Source organism: Mirounga angustirostris, unplaced genomic scaffold (assembly GCF_029215605.1).
Source record: "Mirounga angustirostris isolate CCGP_5_RB_7025 unplaced genomic scaffold, mMirAng1.0.hap1 SCAF_4, whole genome shotgun sequence".
In the NCBI taxonomy this organism is placed as follows: domain Eukaryota; kingdom Metazoa; phylum Chordata; class Mammalia; order Carnivora; family Phocidae; genus Mirounga; species Mirounga angustirostris.
This window is the reverse complement of record NW_026991712.1, coordinates 166,216,717-166,241,324: the sequence shown is the minus strand read 5'-3', so window position 1 is coordinate 166,241,324 and position 24,608 is coordinate 166,216,717. Positions and strand designations below refer to the sequence as shown.

Sequence of the window (24,608 nt, the reverse complement as noted above, 5' to 3'; positions counted from 1 at the left end):
TCTCTCTCAAATAAATAAATAAATTAAAAAAAAAAAAGGGACGCCTGGGTGGCTCAGTCGGTTAAGCGTCTGCCTTCGGCTCAGGTCATGATCCCAGGGTCCTGGGATCGAGTCCCGCATCGGGCTCCCTGCTCTGCGGGGAGCCTGCTTCTCCCTCTGCCTCTGTCTCTCTCTCTGTCTCTCATGAATAAATAAATAAAATCTTAAAAAAAAAAAAAAAAAAAAGATCTGCCCAAGAACTGGTTTTGGAAGCGCATGTCCCAGTGGCAAGGCTCAGAGTTTTTGAAGCAAAACATGCCCCCATCAGTCCGCATTTATAGCTGCGGCATCCAGAGTAATTCTATGCATAGGTGCAAACACCTATCTCAGTCTCTCCTAGGGTAATCATGCCTAGGTATTTACAGATTTAAACTGCATTTTACAAATTACTTTCCTTTTATTTCTCCTTTTTTTTTACACTTGAGATTGCAATCCCGAACATATTATATATATAAACTCATTTAATCTTCAACACAATCCTCTGAGATAGCCGCTGTCATTGCCCCCATTTTATAGATGAAGAAACTGAGGCACAGAGTCAGATCCCAGTTCACACAACTAATAAGCAGCAGAGCAAGGATTCGAACTTAGGCGGTTTATTCCAAATTTTATATCATCTAAAGCACAAAGCACTACATCATATAGACTTTAGGTAGGGTTTCTGTGAATTTTACTTCAGGACAGCAAGGTCATTACTAAGTATTGGTCGGCTAAGAATGCAGTCCAGGGGCCTAGGTGCCCTCTGGGCCTCTCCCAGCTCTAAACTCTGTTAACTCTGGCTGTGTGCTTCTACAGATGTTCTCATTCCATTTGAGCTTATGCTTGGAAGCAGGAGGAACTTCCCGAAGAGGAACAATGTTACATCAAATCGGTGAAGCGGGCTGGTGGCAGGGCAATGAGCGACCCCATCTCAAGAGAAGTTTGGTGATACACCACGTCCTTTGACTCTGGCTTCACTTTGGAGAATCTTTCCTTAGGAAATATTTTTTATCGTGGTAAAATACACATTACCTAAAACTTGCCATTTTAACCATTTTAAAGTGTGCAACGCAGTAGCGTTGACTACATTCACGATGCTGTGCAACCAGCACCACTATCTTGTTCCAGAACACTTCACCACCCCAAAGGGAAACCTCATATCCATTACCCAGCCACTTCCCCAGTCCCTTCTGTCCCAGCCTCTGGCAGCCCCGAATCTGCTTTCTGCCTCTATGAACTTGTCTATTCTGGGTATTTCATATAAATGGAATCATACAAGACATGACCTTCTGTGTCTGGATTTTCCACTCAGGATAATGTTTTCAGGGTTCATCTGTATTGAAGCAGGCATCAGCACTGCATTCTTTAAAAAAAAATTGGGGGGCGCCTGGGTGGTTCAGTCATTAGGCGTCTGCCTTCGGCTCAGGTCGTGGTCCCAGGGTCCTGGGTTCGAGCCCGTATCAGGCTCCCTGCCCCGCGGGAAGCCTGCTTCTCCCTCTCCCCACTCCCCCTGCTTGTGTTCCCTCTCTCGCTGTGTCTCTGTCAAATAAATAAAATCTTAAAAAAAATAAAATAAAATAAATTTTTATTGAGGTAAAACTCACATAACATAAAATTAAACATTTTAAAGTGTACAATTCCATGTCGTTTAGTACATTCACAATGTTGTGCAACTATTACTCTACCTAGTTCCAAAACATTTCATCACCCCCAAATAAAACCTGTACCCTTAAAGTTAATTCCCATTCTCCCCTTCCCCCTAGTCCCTGGGAACCATCAATCCACATTCTGCATCTAAGGATTTATCTATTCTGGATAGTTCACATGAGTGGAATCATATATTATGTGACCGTTTGTGTCTGGCTTCTTTCACTTAACATTATGTTTTTGAGGTGCGTCCACGCTGCGGTATTAGATCAGTACTTTATACCTTTCTGTGGTTGAGCAGTATTTCATTGTCTACATAGACCCCATTTTGTTTATCCGTTCATCCACTGATGGACGTCTGGGGCATTTCCACCTTTCGGTTCCTGTGAATAGTGTTGCTACAGACACCCGTGTACACGTTTTTGTTTGAATACCTGCTTTCAACTCCTTGGGGCATATACCTAAGAGTGGGATTTCTGTGTCATGCACCAAGTCTATGTACACATTGCTGAGGGACCGCCACCCTGGTCCACCATTTTACATGCCCAACAGCAATGTTCCAATTTCTCCATCTCTGCATCCCTCCAGCAATTAAAAAAAAAAATTATTATGGCTCTGAAACAAATAATGCAATATATGTTAAAAAAAAGAAGAAGAAGAAGAAGAAAAAGGTAGCAGGAGGGGAAGAATGAAGCGGGGGAAATCGGAGGGGTAGACGAACCATGAGAGACGATGGACTCTGAAAAACAAACTGAGGGTTCTAGAGGGGCGGGGGGTGGGAGGATGGGTTAGCCTGGTGATGGGTATTGAGGAGGGCACATTCTGCATGGAGCACTGGGTGTTATACAAACAATGAATCATGGAACACTACATCTAAAACTAATGATGTAATGTATGGGGATTAACATAAGAATTAAAAAAATTATTATGGTTATCCTGGTGGTATGAGGTGGTGTCTCATTATGGTTTTGATCTGCGTTTTCCTAATGACTTGTAACATTGAGCATCTTTTCATGTGCTTATGAGCCATTTGTTTATTTTCGTCAGAGAAATGTCTATTCAAGTCTTTTGTCCGTTTTTTAAAATTGGGTTGTTTGTCTTTTTGTTGTTGAGTTGTGCCTAAGGAAATCATTTTAAATTTGAAAAAGATATCTAAACGTAAAAATACTCACCACAGTATTATTTGCAATAGGGAAAAGATTGAAAGTGACATTAATGTCTAATAATAGGGGATACAAAAACAATCCCTATTCTCAAGGGGCACTCTGTCCTGCCAGCAAGACACAAGAAAAACAATAAATTCAGTGATTCCTATATTCAGGGTGTGCGCAGGGTGCCAAAGGAACTCGGAAGAGGGGTGGGGAGGGTGTCAGGGAAGGCTTCCCCAGGCAGGTGAAGAAATGTGAGGGCGGGCGCGTAAGGCAGAAAGCCGGCACCCACCCAGAGCTATGAAAGAGAATGATACACCTGGAGAACCACAAACAGTTTTTTGGGTTGTGGTATAAGTTTCAGTGCCGCGGGGCAGGAAGGAGCTAGAGCAGGAAGAACCTTTGGTGCTAAACCTTTACCTGAAAACTCAAGGAGCTTCTAATGGAGGTGAATTCCAAACATCACTTTATGTTTCGGAAAGATCACTCTGACAGCCGCGTGGAGGATGGGCGATGGTGGAGCCAGACCAGGGGCTAGTCAGGAGGTGTCATAAGACAGAATGAACTAAGACAGTGGCTATAGGGAGAGAGGAGGTAAGAAGGTTGGGGATCAGATGGAATTCCTAGATCATAGTTCCTGCCTGATATGGGTTGGACTGTCTGCCCCCAAAACAGATACGTTGAAATCCTAGCTCCCAGTACCCCAGAATGTGACCTTATTTGGAAACAGGGTCATTGCAAATGTAATCATTAAGATGAGGTCATCCTGTAGTAGGGTGGACCCCTAATCCAATATGACTCGTGCCCTGATAAGAAGACAGAGACACACAGGGAGAAGGCCATGTGATGATGAAGGCCCAGACCGGGGATGTGCAGCTGTAAGCCACGGAACGCCAAAGATTGCCAGCAAACCACCAGAAGTAGGAAAAAGCAGAGAGATTCTCCTACAGGTTTTAGAGGGAACATGACCCTGCTGACACGGCAGGAGGGGCAGAGGGAGAGGGAGAGAATCTTAAGCAGACTCCCCACTGAGTGTGAGCCCGAGGCTGGGCTCAGTCCCCCGACTCTGAGATCGTGAGCTGAGCCAAAACCAAGAGTCAGATGCTTAACCGACTGCACCACCCAGGCTCCTCTCTGTCAGACTGAGTTTTAAGTGTTTTACTTAGAGCAGCCCATTCCATCCTTTCAGCTCTCTGTGAGGAAATTCTATTATTATCCTCACTTTATAATTAAGGAAACGGAAACACAGAATGGTCAAGCAAATTTCCCAAGGTGACAAAGCTAGGTAAATGGCAGAGCCAGGATTTGATGCCTGGCAGGCTGACTACAAGCTCTCATGCTCTCCCAATACGCTACACAGCCATTTTGGATAAATATTTGCTGTAAGTTTCAATGGATGGATGGATGGATGGATGGATGGATGGATGGATGAGTAAATCTGGATATGGTACCAGTGTGAAAAATGGGGGCGATGAAAAAAGAGAGGGATGGAGGATGAGCCTGGTATCTGGCTCAGTTGACTTAGCAAATAAAGGCATCTGCATCCACAGAGGCAGGAAAAAGAGGGGCAAAGTCAGCTTTGAGGGGTGGAGGTTGAAGGCTGAAGAGGGAATGAATACAATCTTGAAATGCTGAGTTTGAGTTGCTGTAAGTAAGCAACTCAAGTAAGATGTCCAGTAGACTGCTGGACAAATGGATCTGGAGCTCCGGAGAGAGAGGTGGTTAGGAATTACAGATTTGGGGGCGCCTAGGTGGCTCAGATGGTTAAGCGTCTGCCTTCGGCTCAGGTCATGATCCCAGGGTCTTGGGATCGAGTCCCACATCGGGCTCCCGAGCTCCTTGGGAGCCTGCTTCTCCCTCTGCCTCTCTCTCTCTCTCTCTCTGTCTCTCATGAATAAATAAAATCTTTAAAAAAAAAAAAGGAATTACAGATTTGGGAGCCTTCTTGGTGCTTAATGTCGGGGAGTTGAGCGAGATCACCTAAGCAAGATGTGTGGGAAGAGACAAGCAGACCACCCACAGCACAGCCCTGGGGAAAACTGGAATTCGGGGGGCCAGCACAGGAAAAGGAGATTTTACCTACTAGCACAGGGTCTGTCATAGAAAGGACAGAAGTCAGCTTGTGGTGGGTTGGGGGTTGAGTAAAAAGTGAACCAGAGGGTAAGCAGATGAGCTGCAGGTGACAGAGTGGGACACGTAGCTTTGTGGGCTGGCGTCCAAGAGTAGGTGCAGAGATGACTCTCTGCAGTGCTGTGCTGGGGTAGCTCATGCCAACTGACTGGTACATTTGAGGAATTTGCAAGCTGGTTGTTAAATACAGCCATTATTTAAAATTAAGTTGTAAAAACTTACAATCGAATAAATTATATTTAGAGACAAAGGTCATAAATTTTCAAACTCATCTCTCCCTAATTATTTACTACGTTTTACTATTATCTGTGCTATTATTTGTTGTTTCTGTATGGCAGAAGGACAACTGCACCTTTCTTCCCAGGTCCCTGTTCAGTGACGTCTACTGATAGTTTGCCATTGGCCATGGCGGGGAGGGTATTTATACCATGGAAACTGGCAAGTGCTACAGATCAGAACTTGATGTTTTGTTGATCGTCTACACTTAAGAAAGTAATAGAGAAGGGGCGCCTGGGTGGCTCAGTTGGTTAAGCGACTGCCTTCGGCTCAGGTCATGATCCTGGAGTCGCGGGATCGAGTCCCACATCGGGCTCCCTGCTCGGCGGGGAGTCTGCTTCTCCCTCTCCCACTCCCCCTGCTTGTGTTCCCTCTCTCACTGTGTCTTTCTCTGTCAAATAAATAAATAAAATCTTTAAAAAAAAAAAAAAGAAAGTAATAGAGAAAATGGTAGTAGTGCATATTAAACTTAAAAGTACATAGTGTCTATAGCCATTACATTGTAAATGACGCCAAAAATTGAGGAAATAGTCTTCCAGTATTCAAAAACTATTATCCAGTTCTGCAAAGAAGTCATTCACATCATTGATGGATGAGTGAAGTTGTTTTTTTGTTTTTTTTTTTAAAGATTTTATTTATTTGAGAGAGAGAGAGCACATGAGAGGGGGGAGGGTCAGAGGGAGAAGCAGACTCCCTGCCGAGCAGGGAGCCCGATGCGGGACTCGATCCAGGGACTCCAGGATCATGACCTGAGCCGAAGGCAGTTGCTTAACCAACTGAGCCACCCAGGCGCCCGGATGAGTGAAGTTTTAACATAAGTCTTCATTTTTTTACTTTTGAATCTTTAACATAAGAGAAAAATTTCAACCAACATTTATGTTGGGTTTGTCAAGTGCAACCATAGACCAGTTAGGATATAAGAGTTTGGCAAAAATCAACAAAAGCATTCCGTGAGAATCAACTGGGGGTGCCTGTGTGGCTCGGTTGGTTAAGCATCCAATTCTTGGTTTCAGCTCAGGTCATCATCTCAGGGTCGTGAGATCCAGTCCTGCATCGGGCTCTTAACTTAGGGGAGTCTGCTTCTCTACCTCTCCCACCACTCTTCCCTGAGTGCTCTTTCTCTCTCTCAAACAAATAAATAAATCTTTTTAAAAAATTGGGGGGGGGTGCCTCAGTCGGTTAAGCGTCTGCCTTCAGCTCAGGTCATGATCCTGGGGTCCTGGAACCAAGTCCCATATCGGGATCCCTGCTCAGCTGGGAGTCTGCTTCTCCCTCTGCTCCTCCTCCCTCCCCCCGCCATGCTCTCTCTCTCTCTCTCTCAAATAAATAAATCTATAAAAAAGAATCAATTGGCTACATGGAATTTACAATAAAGAGTAATACATATTTTATTATTTTTAAATTGTATGTTATACATCCTTTGTATCAGTAAAATTTATAGTAAATTATTATGTGTGTGGGTATACACACACATACACACACACACACACACACCCCCCTTCAACCTCCTGACTCCAGCAGAGGCAGAACAGTCTCACTCCTGGGAACGGGTCATTGGAGTGAAGGTAGCAAAAGCCTTCAGTGCTGAGGGGCTGGAAGATGCACTGAATTTGCCCAGGATGAGAATGACTAGGGGTGGCGTCCAAGGCCCAAAGAACTCCATGCACTGAATGATGGGGAGGGTGAGCAGAAGACAGCAGAAATGAGGGGTAGTGGTTGTAGCAGCCTGATGGTCACTGTCTCAAGCTGGTGTTACTCAAGGATGGAAGAGCAATGGTCTGGACTTGGCCATGGATTGCTGAGCCCTCACTCCCACTAGCCTTTGTAGTACAGGGGTCACGGAAGAACAAGTAGCCTTCATTTTTGAGGTCCCAGAGAAAGCAGTGTCCTCAGGGGACAACTTGGTTTCGGTTAATAATAACAGCTTCCTCTTATTGGGTGCAAGGGGAGCCTAGTGATATGATCAGGGTTTCTAAGTGAGACATTTCAGGTTAGAATTCTGGCTCTGCCACTTCCTAGACATGTGATACTGGGCAAGCTATGTACCCTCTGAGCCCCACACCCCTGCCTCCTTATCCGACCTAACACTCAAGGGGCGCCTGGGTGGCTCAGTCGTTAAGCGTCTGCCTTTAGCTCATGATCCCAGGGTCCTCGGATAGAGCCCCGCATCGGGGTCCCTGCTCCGCGGGAAGCCTGCTTCTCCCTCTCCCACTCCCCCTGCTTGTGTTCCCTCTCTCGCTGTGTCTCTCTCTATCAAATAAATAAAATCTTAAAAAAAAAAAAATATGACCTAACACTCAAAAGATAATACACCTAAAACACTAAGCACAGTGCCTGGCACGTGGTGAAGTTTCAATAAATCGTAAATATTACCATGGCTATGTAAGTGAAAAAAGCAAAATACATAATTATAAAATTACAATTACACATGGGGGCGGGGAGGGAGGTAAAAGGAATACATCATAACATTAACAACAGTTTTCCCTGGATTGCAGGACCATGCAGTTTTTCTTCACTTCCTCTGTACTTCCCAAAACTTCTACAACAACCCTATTTTTATGTTCATTCTGAAAAAATATTTTTTAAAGCAAGGGAGATTAGTATAGGAAGGGAAATCTTCATTTATTTTTTAAAACAGATTTTATTTGACAGCGAGCACAAGCAGCAGGGAGAGGCAGAGAGAGGGAAGAAGCAGGCTCCCCAGTGAGCAGGGAGCCCGATGCAGGGCTCGATCCCAGGACCCTGAGCCGAAGGCAGACGCTTAACAAACTTGAGACACCTAGGCACCCCGGAAAATCTTCACTTAAAAATAAAAAAAGACCAGTGTTGTCTCAGGGCATGAGTAAATTTTTAAAGTCTTCTGTGGTAAGTACACAGGCCTATCACCGGAGCAAATGACTGCAAAGGGCAGAAAAGGCATTTGCAGAGTTTAGCATTTCCAAGTCATCCTTCTTCACCAGTAAAAAAATGGATTAAGTTCAAAGGCTGTCTCCTCTTCCCTATTTTCTGTCTCATCCTGTGATTTTTACATTTCAGGAGGGCTTATAATGAATAAAAGTGCTATAAATTAATCTAAACATGATTCAAATCTTTTATGTATTCATTAAAATTTTACCTGTTATCAATCTCAAGGTTCCAGGTGTTAATGGCAATTCTAAATGAAAGTCAAATATAATCATTTGCATAAAAGCATTAGAGGATGATTAATTGGTATTTTCATACAGCTGTGATCCATTCTGCACTTCTAGAGCTGAAAACAATGTTTCCCCTAAAAACATTTACCTGTGCTAATCCTCATGAAGCTGCAGAACACCTTCCAGTTTTTCATGTACTCGGCTACATTTAGTTACTGTTCGTTACTGGAGTCACATTTCATATTTCCTGATTTTAAAAGACATTACAATTGTGCACCCGTGAACATTAGGCTGATTTCCACACCATTCCTTGAATATTTATGTGTTCCATTCCAACAGGAAGCTAAAGATTAAATCTACCCATGTTAACAAATTCCCATTTGTGTGTTTTAGCATGATTTGGGGAATTTATTCTAATTTCAAGGGAATATATTCCAATTTCAAGGGGCCTAAACTTGAGGTACCCTAAAAAAATAAGTCACAGGGCTTAGGTAGAAAAGTGTTTTCGGAAAAGTGCTTTATCTATGCCGAATAAAAGCTGGGCACCGGCAGCTCAGATCCAGCTACGACTGCTAAAGCATGTCCAGACTGGTTATCTAATGCCTCTGCAGGAATTTAGGCCACGCATTAATGCACTGAAGATAAAATCAATTTGAAAATTTCTTAAATCAAATACCAATCCTGGTGTAAACTCTATGTGCAGGAGAACCAGCCAACAGTAATAGGAAGCCAATTATAAACTATAAAGCACTCTGCTCAAACGTCCTGGTTTGTTCCTGGTAGGGCCCATTACACACAGTTTGCACAAGTTAAACCCGCTGACTAGACAGAACTAGACATATGCATACATGTGCTCCCCCCGCTCCCCACCACACACACACACTCATAAAGATGCAGCTCAATTAACAGGAACTCGCTGAGTGCAAAAACTCACAGCAACATCCTGAATACAAACATCTTCCCATTCTGCTAAGGCAGAAGGAGCCAGGCATTTTAGAAATCAGGACTGAATGCATATACTAGCCTGGCCAACTCCTTGCTATTACTTCCCTTCTCAGTTTCCTCATCTATAAAATGAGGTTAGCAATGAGTGGAAGCCTATGGAGATAACATGAGACAACGTAGGTGAGATTCTGAGCACAGCTGTACTCGGCAGATCTTCCTCACTGCCCTGACCCCCAGACAGCAAAGGCATGGATGGCACTGAACTCTTCTAGCGTGGTTGGCAAAGTTGTGAGCAGTGAGGAATTCTATTTGCTTTCTTTATGGGTTGTTTTTTTTTTTAAGATTTTATTTATTTATTTGCGAGAGAGAGCACAAGTGGAGGGGAGGGACAGGGAGAGGGAGAAGCAGACTCCTGGCCGAGCACAGAGCCCGATGCAGGGCTCGATCCCAGGACCCTGGGATCATGACCCAAGCCGAAGGCAGATGCTTAACCGACTGAGCCACCCAGGCGCCCCTCTATTTGGTTTCATTTGCAAGTGTGCTCTGCAGAGAAAATCAGAGGTGGGGGCCATTTTACAAATCTTTCCCAGGCCAGATATCCCAGCTGATGTAAATTAATCCCTTGAAATGTGAATGCAGATATACTGGTCATCTTTTCATGTAATCCAGGCTTTAAGGGCTGTAAAAAAGGATAGTCTTCAACCCTACTCCTCTGCTGCTCCCTCAGATGAGGCTCCAACCTCTGTCCTGACCTACCACAGGCTATCATCAACCCAGTATCCACAAATGGTTTTTCAACTTCTATTCTCTGCAATTCATTTTCATTCATTCAGCTGGTATTTATTGCATGCATAATACGAATCAGGCACGGGGTTTACAGGGACGGTCTCTAAAGAGCTTCTTGAATAACCACTCTGAGCACAGATCTGACAATGTAACTGCTGTGCTTACCAACCTTCAGAGGATCCCCATTGCCCAAAGCAGAGATTCCCAACTTCGAGACCCTCATTTGGAATGACCTCGGTCATGTCTGGGCGTGGGTATTTTGAATAAACCACATGGTTGAGTCTCATGTCTCCTCCTGATTGAGAAACAGTAGAAAAACTTGCAAATTTCTTGCTCCGACTACGTAATACCCTCTGCAACATGACCACAACCTTCCCAGGCTCACTAAACACAATTTGGCTTCTGCCTAAATTTTGCCTTCCCTCCTTACTGCATATACTCCAGCCATACTACCCACACGGCTGTTTTGTGAGCATACCGAGCTCACTCTTTCCTGTTTACACATACTGCTACAGGCACTACTTGGTGTTTCTAGCATCTTCACATGGCATTTCCACTCCTTCACCTTCCTCAGAGATCTTCCCTGACCATTCCATCTAACTCCATACATAACTCCAGTCACTAACCCCTTACCTGCTTTACTTTCTTCCAACCTTCATAGCACCCATCGTTATCTGCATATATATTCCTTATTGGTGTCCCTGTTTATTCTTTCATCTCAACCAGAATGTAAGCCCTGTAAGGGCAGAGAGTTTGTGTAGTATGTGGTGGGGGCTCAAGCACTTAGCCACTAAATCATCACTCTTCCTATCGGTGCTTCAGTCACAGCACTCAACATGCTATTTGTATAATCCAAGTCTAGGTTCTATTCGTTATTAAGAAACTGACTCGGGCGCCTGGGTGGCTCAGATGGTTAAGCATCTGCCTTCGGCTCAGGTCATGATCCCAGGGTCCTGCGATTGAGTCCCGCATCGGGCTCCCTGCTCCTTGGGAGCCTGCTTCTCCCTCTGCCTCTCTCTGTCTCTCATGAATAAATAAATAAAATCTTAAAAAAAAAAAAATAAAGAAACTGACTCAAACTCTTTCACAGAAGGGACAGGGGAAGGGGCAGAAACTACTGAAAAGGCCTCAAGGCAAAGTGGAACTTGGCTGGGCGAAGGCATTTCTCCCCAACTCCCAGGCCAGAGTCTTTTAGTTTTGCTCCCTAAGTTGCTACTCCATCCTCCTCCTTGTCCTTTGTTTACTTAGCTCACATAGGACCCAACATATATACTAGCCCTAACTGGCTTCTCAACATCTAAGAGTCTCCCTCAGTAAAAAGTAAGAACCTGCTGGCCACTGGTTAGCTTTGGGCCAACAGTCTATCTCTGACCCAATTAGTTGTAGCCTTGGGGATGGAGAGGGAGGCACAAGGGAGGAGCGTCTAGCATGCTTCATAGAGTTTGAGGATGACTGAAGCAGCCTGGCACAAATCCATACCCTCCAGACATATCGAATCATGCCACTTTTCCCAAACATACCTTGCTCTTTCATACCTCCACTCCCTTGTACTAGTTTTTCTTTCTTTTTTTTTTTTTAAGATTTTATTTATTTATTCGACAAAGACAGACACAGCGAGAGAGGGAACACAAGCAGGGGGAGTGGGAGAGGGAGAAGTAGGCTTCCCGCAGAGCAGGGAGCCCGACGCGGGATCATGACCTGAGTCGAAGGCAGACGCTTAACGACTAAGCCACCCAGGCGCCCCTGTACTAGTTTTTCTGCCTGAAATGTACTTTCCCCATATCAACCTTTTTTTCTAAGTGTATAATTCAGTAACATTTAGTACATTCACACTGTTGTGCAATCATCACCACAAATTCCAGAACATTTCATCACTACAAAAAGAAACCCCATACCCATGAGCAGTCACTCCACATCCTCACCCCCAAGCCAACCCCAGGCAACCACTCATGCTTTCAATTCTCTCGGGTATGTATCTAGAAGTGGTTATTGGATATACTGGAATTGCTGGGTTATATGGCAATTCTAAGTTTAACTCTCTGAAAAGCTGCCAAACTGTTTTCAAAAGAGGTTGCACCATTCTACATCCCCATCAGCAATGTATGATGGTTCTAATTTCTCCACGCTCTTGCCGGGACTTGTCATCATCCATCTTTTTTATTTTAGCCATCCTAGTGGATGTGAAGTGATACCTTGCACATCAGCTTTTTCTATGTCACACTTCAAAGCCCAGCTCAAATATGACCACTGACCACTGTGGAACTTCCTAACATGCTCCTGGACAGTTTTAGTTACTCACTTCTCCATAGTACCATCATTTACCTATTAGTGCCAATTCATTCAAGAACTACTGAGCACCTAGTACTTGCCAAGCACCATTCTAGGTGAAGATAATAGTGTATGAAACAGACACACAAAAATCCCTCTGTCTTATGGGGCTTATAGTCTGGTGGAGAGAGGCAAACAATAAAAAGTTTGTGAAATGGTGGTAACTGGTATGGGGTCAAGCAAAGCACAGCAGGGCAACAGAACATGCCAATGGTATGGGGGTGGCAATTCTAAAGTGAAGGTCATGGAAGGTCTCATTGAAATTACAGTTGAGCAGGAATTGAAATTGTTTGAACTATGGGACATCCATCAGAGATGTCAAGTAGGCTTTGGATAATGGGTCTGGAGTCCAGAGAATAGAGTCCAGGCAGATAGAGCAGTAGTGGAGATAATGAAGAACCAGAACTTCAAATTGAGGTATTGCTGCTAAACTAGGTGAAAACTCGAGTAGAGGTCTGTCCTAGAAGGCAAAAATCTGTGTTCGTTTTCTATTGCAGCTGTAACAAATTAACACAAACTTGTGGCTTAAAACACAAATTTATCATCCTACAGTTCTACACAAGTCCCACATGGGACTAAAATCAAGGTGTTGGTAGGCTGAGTTCCTTTTTGGGAGACGCTAGGAGAGAATGTTTCCTTGATCTTTCCAGGTTCTATAGGCCCCCTTCCTGATCTTCCAAGCCAGCAACATTCCATCTCTCTAACCATTCTTCCTTAGTCCCATCTCCTGATCTCAGCCAAGAAAGATCCTCTGCTTCTAAGGACTCATGCAATTAAACTAGACCCATCTAGATAATCTGAGATACTCTCCCCAACTCAAGATCCTTAATCACAGCCATGAAGTCTCTTTTACCAGGTAGCGGATTTACAGGTTCCAGGGATTTCGAGTATGGACATGGGGTGAGGGTTGGGGTACTATTCCTCCTACACAGTAAATGAGGAAAGCATTTTTTTAAAGATTTTATTTATTTGTCAGAGAGAGAGAGCATGAGCAGGAGGAGCGGCAGGCAGAGGGAGAAGCAGGCTCCCCGCTGAGCAGGGAGCCTGATGCGGGACTTGATCCCAGGACCCTGAGATCATGACCTGAGCTGAAGGCAGATGCTTAACCGACTGAGCCACCCAGGCGTCCCGAGGAAAGCATTTCAAAAAGGAGTGATCAACCATGTTATATGCTAACATGTCAGAAAAAAAAAAGTTAGGGATAAAGAATTGACCACTGGGGCGCCTGGGTGGCTCAGTTGGTTAAGCAACTGCCTTCGGCTCAGGTCATGATCCTGGAGTCCCGGGATCGAGTCCCGCATCAGGCTCCCTGCTCGGCAGGGGGTCTGCTTCTCCCTCTGACCCTCCCCCCTCTCATGCTCGCTCTATCTCATTCTTTCTCTCAAATAAATAAATAAAATCTTTAAAAAAAAAAAAAAAAGAATTGACCACTGGATTAAGTACCATAGAGGTTCTAGTAATCTTTACATGGGCAGTTTCAATGGAATTAAAATCCTCACTGGAGTGGGTTCAAGACAACAGTGTGCAGTTGGAGAACTCTTTTGAGTTTTGCTATAAAGAGCAAAGGGGATGAGTATGGGCCAAACAGGATTTTTTTTTTTTTTAACATGGAAGAAGTAATAGTATGTGGTAGGCTGATGGGAATGATCCAGCAGAGTGAAGTTAACGAACAAAACGTCTAAATCTGTGCCCTCGGAATGGGGATGGGATCTAGTACACGTCTAGAAGAGCCTGCCTTATGAAGGGCATGGACAATCTGTGTGCCTGGAGGAAAGACAGAGCATACAAGCAGAGATGCAGGTAGTAAGTAGATATGATGGCAGGAGCCTGTGGAAATTTCCTTGTTTCTATTTTCTAAGTTTGGGCGGGGGGAAGGCCGTAAACTGAGAGAATGGGAAAAGAATTAAAATCTAAGTGTTTTCTTTTTTTTTTTAAAGATTTTATTTATTTGACAGAGAGACAGCGAGAGCAGGAACACAAGCAGGGGGAGTGGGAGAGGGAGAAGCAGGCTGCCTGCCGAGCAGGGAGCCCGATGTGGGACTCGATCCCAGGACCCTGGGATCATGACCTGAGCCGAAGGCAGACGCTTAACGACTGAGCCACCCAGGCGCCCTAAAATCTAAGTGTTTTCAAGGAGAGTCGAAGAGTAAATGAAATAAAGAAATGTAGCAGGACTGTCAGATGGTACTAAGGCCTATTTGAGGTCATGACGTGAAACACAGAGTCGGCATGTTCAGTCGCACAGGTGCAGAGAAGGTGGCAGACTGAACTTAACCAAAAGTGCAGTTTAGCCAGGCAAGCATAACGAAGCAAGAGATGGGGCAGGGCAATTTGCTGTGTAGCCAAGAGTGAATTTAACAACAGTCCACTGAACCTAAGGTAGGTAATGACCGGGAGGTGGGAAATTTAAACTAGAGAAGAATATCAATGAACTCTAAGTCACACATGTATTGTATCCGCTTACTCTGTTCTTAACATCTACAGCTCTAACTCCTCTTCCAGACTAAGATCCTCCAAAGTGGGAAGTGTTTTCTCATTCTTAGTACCTTAGCAGATAAGCTTGTTTTCTGAATGGATGGATGGACGCTTACCCTTGGTCTAAGGGAAATTCCCCACCCCCAGTCCTGTGATATATAAAGTTCCTCCTTTCTCACTGTTCTCTAAGAGTTTGAGTAAAAAGTTGCAACGCTTCATCAAAATCTATGGTATAAACAAATCACTTGGAAAGAGACGAGATGCCTCATTCCTACAGTGTTGTGTCCAAGAACTAAACCACAAAATGTATCAGATGTATCCCAACTCCAGTTAAGTTTACCCTTATTGAACACCTGGGTGGCATGAAATCTTTGAACTTCCCAACCTCTAATTATTTCACCTCCTTGCAGTAATTAACAGATCAGGCCTTGAGAATACCAAGTTTTCTAAGGAGACATAAATGAAATTCAACCTGGGGTGGAGAACGATACACAGACAAGGAGCATGTAAAATAAGTTTTATTGTTCTTTAAAAGGGTTCAGGGTTTGGTTTTAAATCAGGCTGCACACCTTTCATCAGTCTGACATCTCTCTCACCATGTCAAACTGGCTTCAGCTAGCAATACTTCATTAAATCCAAAAGAAAAAAACCTTTTAATTTTGAGGAAGAAAATCCAGTTCTGAGAACAATTAACATTAGTATGGAATTTAAAACAAAATGAGGGATAACGTTTCGTGTCGCTTTATACACCCTTCTCCTCATACGGAACCAGGAATGCAATTTCCCATCTCAGGCAGGCACTGATACTGCACACAAAAACACACACATACACACACACTCCCCACAAACAAAAATCAGAGCATGTCAAAGGGAAAAAGTTTGTTACTGTATTGATCAAACCCTTGAAGTCAACAGACAGTCTGAGTTTAGAGGGTATGCTGTTTCGATCTTGAACCTATGTTAAAGGAATCTATTGTCCTGTTCTGAAAGAATTTTGGAGAGTACCATCATTTTTCACTTTAAAATTCTAGAAACAGTTTCAAAAAGCATTATTTTGTTTTGTTTTCTGGGATGGGAGAGGAGAGAATCTACAGATATTTATTTAGTTAAAAATCAAAACAACTCCGGCATAGGAAATAGGCAGTTCACATAGCCAGCCAACGTCTGAGGTATCATCAGTGTGAGACAAGGTCCCAGTCCATTCCTACTGGCCTAGCTGATCCTAAAAAAATGGGAAGTTTATGACTCTGCATAGCAAATCCCAGCAAGACAAGATGACCCTAAACCTTTATTCAAATCCTTAGAAGCAGAGCACTATTAATATTTAGATGTAGAGTGCAAGAGCCCCTGATGGTCTCCTTCAACTTGCTTTGTCAATGCAGCCCGGTCACAACTGCCTTCTGCGAAGGAGCAGAACAGCTAGCTTCTCTAGATCAGCACATTGAACCTGGCAGAGAATCCGCAGAAGTAACAGTACACCATTTCATTAACAACAGTCTCTTTGCTACTCATTGGGTTGCTTTATGTCTCTCTTCTACCCTGTATGGCCTGTGGACACATACTCACTAGGCATTGTTGGTTTAGAACCAGCAAATTTTTTTTTTTAATCTCATAAAGAACCTAGTAAGAAAATAACAAGGCAATCAGTGGTTAAACTGAACTGTACATAATGGGGCAGTTTGGAAAATACAAATCACAGGCATTTCTCAAGTCCAAAATATCCTATCTTTGCTGTTATTCCTTTCACCGTTCCTGAAAATTCATAGTACAAGTCCTAAATAAAAATTTTAAACTACCAGCATTCTCTGACATCATCAGACAGAAAATCAGAGTAATGCTACAAACCCACAATTCTAGAAAGTGTAGAAAGTGTGCTAACTCTCTGCCTGGACACTTTAGTGATGGCCTGGAGTGCTCCCCTTCAGAAAACAGAAGTTTCTGGGATACCCACTTAGCTTCATTGGTTGGAAAAGAGAATTCGACTCTCAGCTAAGTTCTTGGAGAAGAAAGACTATTTTTAAAATGCCATTTCCCCATTAATTTACTGAAATAAAAACCAAAACAAAAGGCTCTTGGCTACTTTGCCTAATGCTGAATAGGGTTTTCAAGAAGAAACTAACATGAACACCCCATCATCAGTAAAGACTAAAAACCACCTGGATCATATAATATATATGCCACTGCTTTTTTTTTTTTTTTTTTTTTTGGTGTTTTTTGTTTTTTTTGTTTTGTTGTTTTTTCTAAAAGTGCCCAGGTGGGCTTAAGGCTGCCAGACTGCACACACACCTACAGCAACAAGAGCTTCTCCTATTCCATCTACAACATGTATTAGGGGAAAAAAGAGGGAAGGGGGAAAGAAGAGCAGAGGGGGAGAATATCACCCACCACCACTGAAAGAAAGAAAAGAAAAGAAAAGAAAAAGAAATGAAAAGAAAAAAGAAAACAAAGGAAAGGAAAAGACAAAAGAAAACAAAGGAAAGGAAAAGAAAAGAAAAGAAATCCCACAACAGGGAGATCTATGTGCCAAGCATAATGGAAGAGTGTGCTCCCCAAACAGATGGTTCTGCACAGGCTAATGTTCTGCTGGTTTTCCTCAGAGACCTATTTTGAAAAGTTAAAAAAGACAGGAGATTTTGATATAATTCAATCCTGGCAGAAATTCAAACTCCAACAATTAGGAGCAAAATCATCCTTCACTGAATTAATCCCTTTTTTCTTTCTCTTTTTCTTTTCTTAAACATTTTATTCATGTTATAGAGGGATTTCTTTTTTGTTTGCTTTTTTCCAATCATTAGGAAAGTGGTTGAGGAGTACTGAATCCATCACTACTTTGGTGACACAGTTAAAGATTCCAGATTCACATTTCCAGGTACCAAGAGTTCCCTCTAAATGTACAATCAAGTCAGCCTTCGTTTACACTTCTTTCTACTGAACGCAGCAGTGCCCATTGGTGTCTCTGACGCGCAATCGCATCTTAGGTCGGTATTTCTCCAGGTAAAGCAGCTGTTTGGAATTGAATGCTCCCCTTCTTTTTCTGAAAATACAAGAATGACAAACTTGATCATGTAAAAAAAGAGCTGTCTCACTGAAATGCATTATTTATGGCCTAAGGCATTTCTAACTCTACACAGCTGAAAAAGAGCATTATTTCCTATACCGTATCACTTAAGAGAAAGGGCTGATGGGTGAGCAGGCAGTGTGTGAAGCAGTAGGCACAGATGGCATTCCTTGAACTATGCCACCTTCCTAGAGCTGCTACCATACATTTCATGCCCTCTTATCAGTCTTTTTTTTTTTCTTAAAGAAAAGGTTGAAAGGGAAAGGACAAGATAGTGACTGCCAAAGAATTCTGGACAACAAAATAACATGGCCCATTATTCCAGACTGATGCCAAGGTTGTCTGAGCAATACCATCCTGCTTTTGTGCCTGAACAGGTCACTTAAGAGGCACAGGTGATTAACTCCTTCTCTATGATTCTTCCTTGCCTCTTGGTCATAGCTGCATTTGGAAGGTATTTTAGATATCCATTAAAAGAGTCACTAGATCACTTAGACTACTACCTAGCTATTCATTTTAAAGATTCCTAGATATTCAAGTCATATATACTGGACATATTCTACAGTGTCCAAATTTGCCAGCTAAATTAGCAAATCTTTAAATCTGGGAGTCAACAGTACTATTACAAGTCTCTCCACCACTCGTTCCTTTTGATTTCTTCAATCAATCTTTTAAGCCAACAAATTATTCCATACTACAAAGGGTACTTTCCATCATTCCTTCTTCTTGTATGGTCTTGCTTTATGTGTTTCTGAACATAAAACTTCATACTCACTGTCTTATAAACTGAACTGCATCTTCATACTTCATTCCACATTCAATCAAAGCAAGTGCAACCAGCACAGGTGCCCTACAGAGAGAAACTCATGTGTAAATACCCACAAGTCTTTGGAATTAAAGGATTTTTTTTTTAAAGATTTTGCTTATTTATTTGAGAGACAGAGTGAGGGAGAGAGGGGTGAGGGGGAAGCAGACTCCCTGCTCAGCAGGGAGGCCGGTGCGGGGCTCAATCCCAGAACTCGGGGATTATGACCTGAGCCGAAGGCAGACGCCTAACCGACTGAGCCACCCAGGCGCCCTGAAAGACTTTTTTTAAAAGCCAGGATTACATATTACCAAAGCAATGCAAAGCTTGAGCTTTCCTTTCTTCCCTTATATTAAAATATCTGTTTTCCCTATACAGTAAAAATGTCTGTATCATGATAGTGTCTATGGTGTCATCCACTTTTAGTAAAGCACTAAATTCTACATCTTCATTAAGAGATCTTTATTCTTGGGGCACCTGGGTGGCTCAGACAGTCAAGTGTCTGACTCTTGATTTCGGCTCACATCATGATCTCAGCGTTGTGAGATCAAGCCCTGTGTGGGGCTCCATACTGCATGAAGCCTGCTTAAGATTCCCTCTCCCTATCCTTCTGCCCCTCCCTGCTCCCCTGAGGGCATGCACTCACTCTCTAAAAAAAAAAAAAGATCTTTATTCTTTAAAACATCACATTATTATCTCAAATTTACACATTATATGTCATTAAAAATTCATCGGTCTTTAACCATCATCACACAGTAAGGGAAAAAAAAATGACCAAATGTGTCATCTATATTGAGTATCTCAGAAATTTCATTACAAATCCATTTTAGTATCTTTTCCTCATCAAATACTAAAAAGGGGCTAGACTTCAACAAAATCCTTTCTGTGAGCTAGGAGAGTGTCAGAGAATTGGTCATTAGGAACAGTTCTCTATGTAAGTATGTGGGTTTTGTTTTGTTTTGTTTTTACATCTAATAAGGGACACTGAGGCCTGAGCAGGTCTCAACCTGTCTGTGGTTTGGGAATACTATATGCTTCATAAAGCAAAGTAGAGGGTTTGTCTTCTGGGAAGACAAAGCTGTCTTCTCCTCTGAAAAAGTCTCCAACATAGTTGGATTTGGCATCTTCTAGGAATAGGAAGGCAGGGATGGAGGCCTCATGAGTCTGGGTTTACAGCTGAGGTAGAGAGAGAAGACAGTGGTTATAACCAGAAAGTCCAGGTGAGCTGTAGTTACCTCCAGGACTCGTCACTATTAGCACCCACTCTGGGTTTCAGGACAGTCACAGAAATAGATTCCTTAACAATAAAATAACAGTAATACGGGCGCCTGGGTGGCTCAGTTGGTTAAGCGACTGCCTTCGGCTCAGGTCATGATCCTGGAGTCCCGGGATCGAGTCCCGCATCGGGCTCCCTGCTCGGCGGGGAGCCTGCTTCTCCCTCCGACCCTCCCCCCTCTCATGTGCTCTCTCTCTCTCTCATTCTCTCTGTCTCAAATAAATAAATAAAATCTTTATAAAAAAAAAAAAATAAATAAATAAATAAAATAACAGTAATACACACACAGACAAAAATCTAGCAAGGGAAATGATGTTTTAAAATGTCCACTACATGGCACCAACTTTGGACTACCTGCTAGGATAGCTACCAGTTACCAAACTGTCCAAGTCAAGTTAGAACACTACAGTCTTCACCCTTCAGAATCAGGACTGGAACTTCTGACCCTGAAGAAGAAACTGTACCATACTAAACTGCACAAAAAGGAAAAGAGCAAACAAAAGGGCTGAGCAGGGGTAATAACCTGAGTCACCACCACCTTGAGGCAACAGCAGCCTGCACTAATGTTCTGAGTCAAAGTGCACATCATAAACTGGCATTTAATCTGCTCTTGATGAGAGTGTTGCAACACCATTCCATGCAATGCTCAAGGAAAAAGGTTTTAAAATCAAAGTTACTTTTCATTCTCCATACATCTCCTTTCAGAAGTTTAAAGTTCAGCCATCTGCTCTGCACCTATTAACTTCCCATTCATCTCAATCCAAAATTAACCACATATAGATTCTTCAGAATCTAAAATTATTTTAATTTTGTTGCCCATTTCAAAGACCTAAGCCTCTGAATATGTGAAATAAGGATAAAAATTCATACTGAATTAACCAATTTTTAGCTCAAATATAAGATAATTACATTAAATCAGTTTCAAAACAATTTCTGAGCCATCATCCACTAAATCTATTATGGGCATCAGAATCAGACAACCCACGAAACACAAAAAGCTGTCTTAAGAAACCATTACACCAGCTTCTGCTCTCATTTTCTTTTCCTTCAGGCAATTTACTATTTGGTGTAATAAATACAAACTTCTACCAAGGTTAAATTTTTGATAATGAATTCTGGGACAAAAAGGTAAGAGCTTACCTTCCCAATCCTGCAACACAATGCACTGCAACACAGCAACCTGGCTCTTCACGAAATTTGGTTTTTAACAGGTTTAGCCAATCGTCTACTATCTGATTAGGGGGTGGTGCTCCGTCATCAAATGGCCAATCCTGGAAAGAAAAGATCTTTTACATTAAATTGTTATTTTCTGCAGGATAGTATCTAATGCAGAATAGCTGCATAGAACACAGGGTGGATCTAACTTAACTAACTGTATTCTTTTTTTTTTTAATAGGGGGTGGGTACAGAGAGGAGGGAGAGAGAGAGAGAGAGAGAATCTTAAGCAGACTCCACGCCCAGCACCTAGCCCAATGCAGGGCTCAATCTCACAACCCTGAGATCATGTCCCTGAGCCAAAATCAAGAGTTGGACACTTAACTGACTGAGCCATCCAGGTGACCCTACATATCTATTCTTTTTTTTTTTTTTTAAGATTTTATTTATTTATTTGAGAGAGAAAGAGCACACAAGCAGGGGGAGGGGCAGAGGGAGAGGGAGAGGAAGAAGCAGACTCCCTGCTGAACAGGGAGCCCGACACAGGACTCGATCCCAGGACCCTGAGATCATGACCTAAGCCAAAGGCAGACGCTTAACCAACTGAGCCACCCAGGCCCCCCAATATATACCTATTCTTTTTTTTTTTTTTTTTAAGATTTTATTTATTTATCTGAGAGAGAGAGAGAATGAGAGAGAGAACACGAGAGGAGAGAGGTTCAGAGGCAGAAGCAGACTCCCCGCTGAGCAGGGAGCCTGATGCGGGACTCGATCCTGGGACTCCAGGATCATGACCTGAGCCGAAGGCAGTCGCTTAACCAACTGAGCCACCCAGGTGCCCCTATACCTATTCTTAATAACACAATTCTCATCACTGCTGAAAAGTTTTTTCTAAGATCAAAATTCATGTGTGCCAAGGAACTCAGCCTTCTCAATGACATGTTGTCAGCACTGTAAGCATCTAATTTTATCTTACAGACATCTCTTATCAGAGTGATAAGACACTAGTGTTCTTTAAATATTTTATCTGACTAAAGCAATAATTAGACATAATAGAGAAAACTCTGATTAGGGCCTCGGCAAAGTAAGAGAGAATACAACACCTGTCAATATAATTTAAAGGTCCACTCTGGCAAAGAAGCATACCAACTAGTATCTCATTGATCTCTACGAATATTTTGAGGATTATCCCCCAAATAGTTCTAAGCTATGATGCCTTTTCTTTAGAGAAAGGCTCTCTCATAAGAAATCTCCAGTAGTTAGCATATCGTAACAGAAATATACTACCATCTTTGTGCTTGTCTATTTTTAAAAAGGGGTGGGGAGCACCTGGGTGGCTCAGTCAGTTAAGCATCTGCCTTCAGCTTGGGTCATGATCCCAGGGTCCTGGGATCAAGCCCCGTGTGTCTGGCTCCCTGCTTGGTGAGGGGTCTACTTCTCCCTCTCCCTCTGCCCCCCCCCCACTTGTGCACACACTCTAATAAATAAAATCTTTAAAAATAAATAAATAACCAAGTAGTAAATATTTTTAAAGTTCTGCCTAAATTATACAGATCCCATCTAACAAGCACAAGTGCCACATGATAGGGTTCTGAGCAAATGGAGACCTTTTTCTCAAATATCCCTTTCTCTTTTTATATTCATCGATTTGTATATGTTTGTGTTTTTAAGTAATCTCTACCCCCAACGTGGGGCTGAAACTCACAACTCCAAGATCGAGAGTAGCATGTTCTACTGACTGAGCCAGCCAGGCGCCCCTTGGGTTGTTTTTTAATTAAGACCAACCCCATGTGCATATAGGCAGGGTTTATCTTCCTTTCTACCTGGCAAAAGGGCCTAAGAAACCAACATAAATCAGCTTTAAAGAACGAGGGGAAGGGAATTCACATTTTGCATTCCCTCTCTCCCATCTAGCTTCAAGGACAGAAATGCAAAAACGCTGGGAATTTTTTTTAAAACATAAGATTATTCTAATGAGATTGGATGAGGACACTTTAAGATGCTAGAGAAAGAAAAGTGACAAAGCACTAAATTGATTCTCCACTCATTATTGGCACCACTAGAACACTTCATGTAGCCCATTAGCCGTGACAATACATTATGTTTGATTTGTCAACTACACCCCATAATTAAAGGGCTGCCAGTGTTATCATTACAAATGTCACTAAGTTTAACTGTAAATAGCAGTAAAACCAGTAAGCAAGTACCTTAGTTGAGAGCTTACTTCCTCTAATACTCCCTAAAATACACCCAGTTAAGTAACAATAATATGAAACATGCTTCACTTACTCATATAAAGCAGTTTCTATCAAAAAAAATCATTAAAGGGGCGCCTGGGTGGCTCAGTCGTTAAGCATCTGCCTTCGGCTCAGGTCATGATCCCAGGGTCCTGGGATCGAGTCCCACATTGGGCTCCCTGCTTGGCAGGAAGCCTGCTTCTCTCTCTCCCACTCCCCCTGCTTGTGTTCCTGCTCTCGCTATTTCTCTCTCTGTCAAATAAATATATAAAATCTTAAAAAAAAATCATTAAAAAAATTATTTAGAACTGTCTGAACTTCAAAGTGACAACTGAAACCACCGTTAGTCTTTTCCAATATGCCTCTGAGTTGCAAGAACATTAGTCAAAAGATTTGAAAGGTCTTATTTTGGGGACAACCTCTTATAAAGTATTCCAGGGGCACCTGGGTGGCTCAGTCAGGTGAGCATCTGACTCTTGGTTTCGGCTCAGGTCATGACCTCAGGGTCATGAGATCAAGCCCCTCATAAGGTTCCCCACTCAGCACAGAGTCTGCCTGAGATTCTTTCTCTCTTCTCCCTCTGCCCCTCCCCCCACACTCGCACTCTCTCTTTCTCACTCTAAAATAAATAAATAAATAAAATCTATAAAGTATTCCAAACCTTCTTCACTTAGCAAAAGTAGATTAACAATCCACTTAAAATCTCTGGAAAAAGCAAAGAAATTCCAAGCTTAATTCTAAATGTCCTTCTTGTTTAAAAGTTTGTTAGACCTTTAGTTTTATCTGATCACAGCTATTTAAAACGAAAGTATAGATTTAAAGGTGTAGAATAAATCCCAGACCTACCATTATCTTTGACAAACTGGTTCAAGTTAAAGCTTTAGTTCATTTCTATCTCATAAAGGTGTTTACCAACATTATTAATTCAAACAAACTACAGTCAATCCACAGTTCATTTTCTCACCCAAGCCATCTGTCAAAACAAACTGATTTCTCATCTGCCCACTGGAGAACATACTCACAATACAGGAAAAAGAACTCGCAGTCAGCCTAGTTTCAGAAGTTAAAATTTTGTTTTTATATTTTTAAACACAGGGTTACGTTTTATACATGTTTATATGTATCCCCAGTGATTTCCAGCCAGGGCACCTTAAAGTCCTTTAGAAATGGGAATGAAAGCAAATTATTAC

At 42.5% G+C, this 24,608-nt stretch overlaps 1 protein-coding gene across 4 annotated transcripts in view; it reads right to left on the bottom strand.

Moving 5' to 3' along the window:
• Positions 1 to 15,389: 15,389 nt before the first annotated feature.
• PTP4A2 (protein tyrosine phosphatase 4A2) overlaps positions 15,390 to 24,608 on the bottom strand; it is a 29,229-nt gene continuing 20,010 nt past the window's right edge. For all 4 annotated transcript variants that reach the window (XM_064589573.1, XM_045870272.3, XM_054506555.2 and 1 more), the window contains 3 exons: positions 21,167 to 21,297; positions 18,721 to 18,795; positions 15,390 to 17,921 (listed from right to left, as the gene is read on the bottom strand). In XM_064589573.1, coding sequence (XP_064445643.1) covers positions 17,813 to 17,921; positions 18,721 to 18,795; positions 21,167 to 21,297 — 315 coding nt within the window. In that variant the 3' untranslated portion in view covers positions 15,390 to 17,812. The remainder of the gene's footprint in view (positions 17,922 to 18,720; positions 18,796 to 21,166; positions 21,298 to 24,608) is intronic.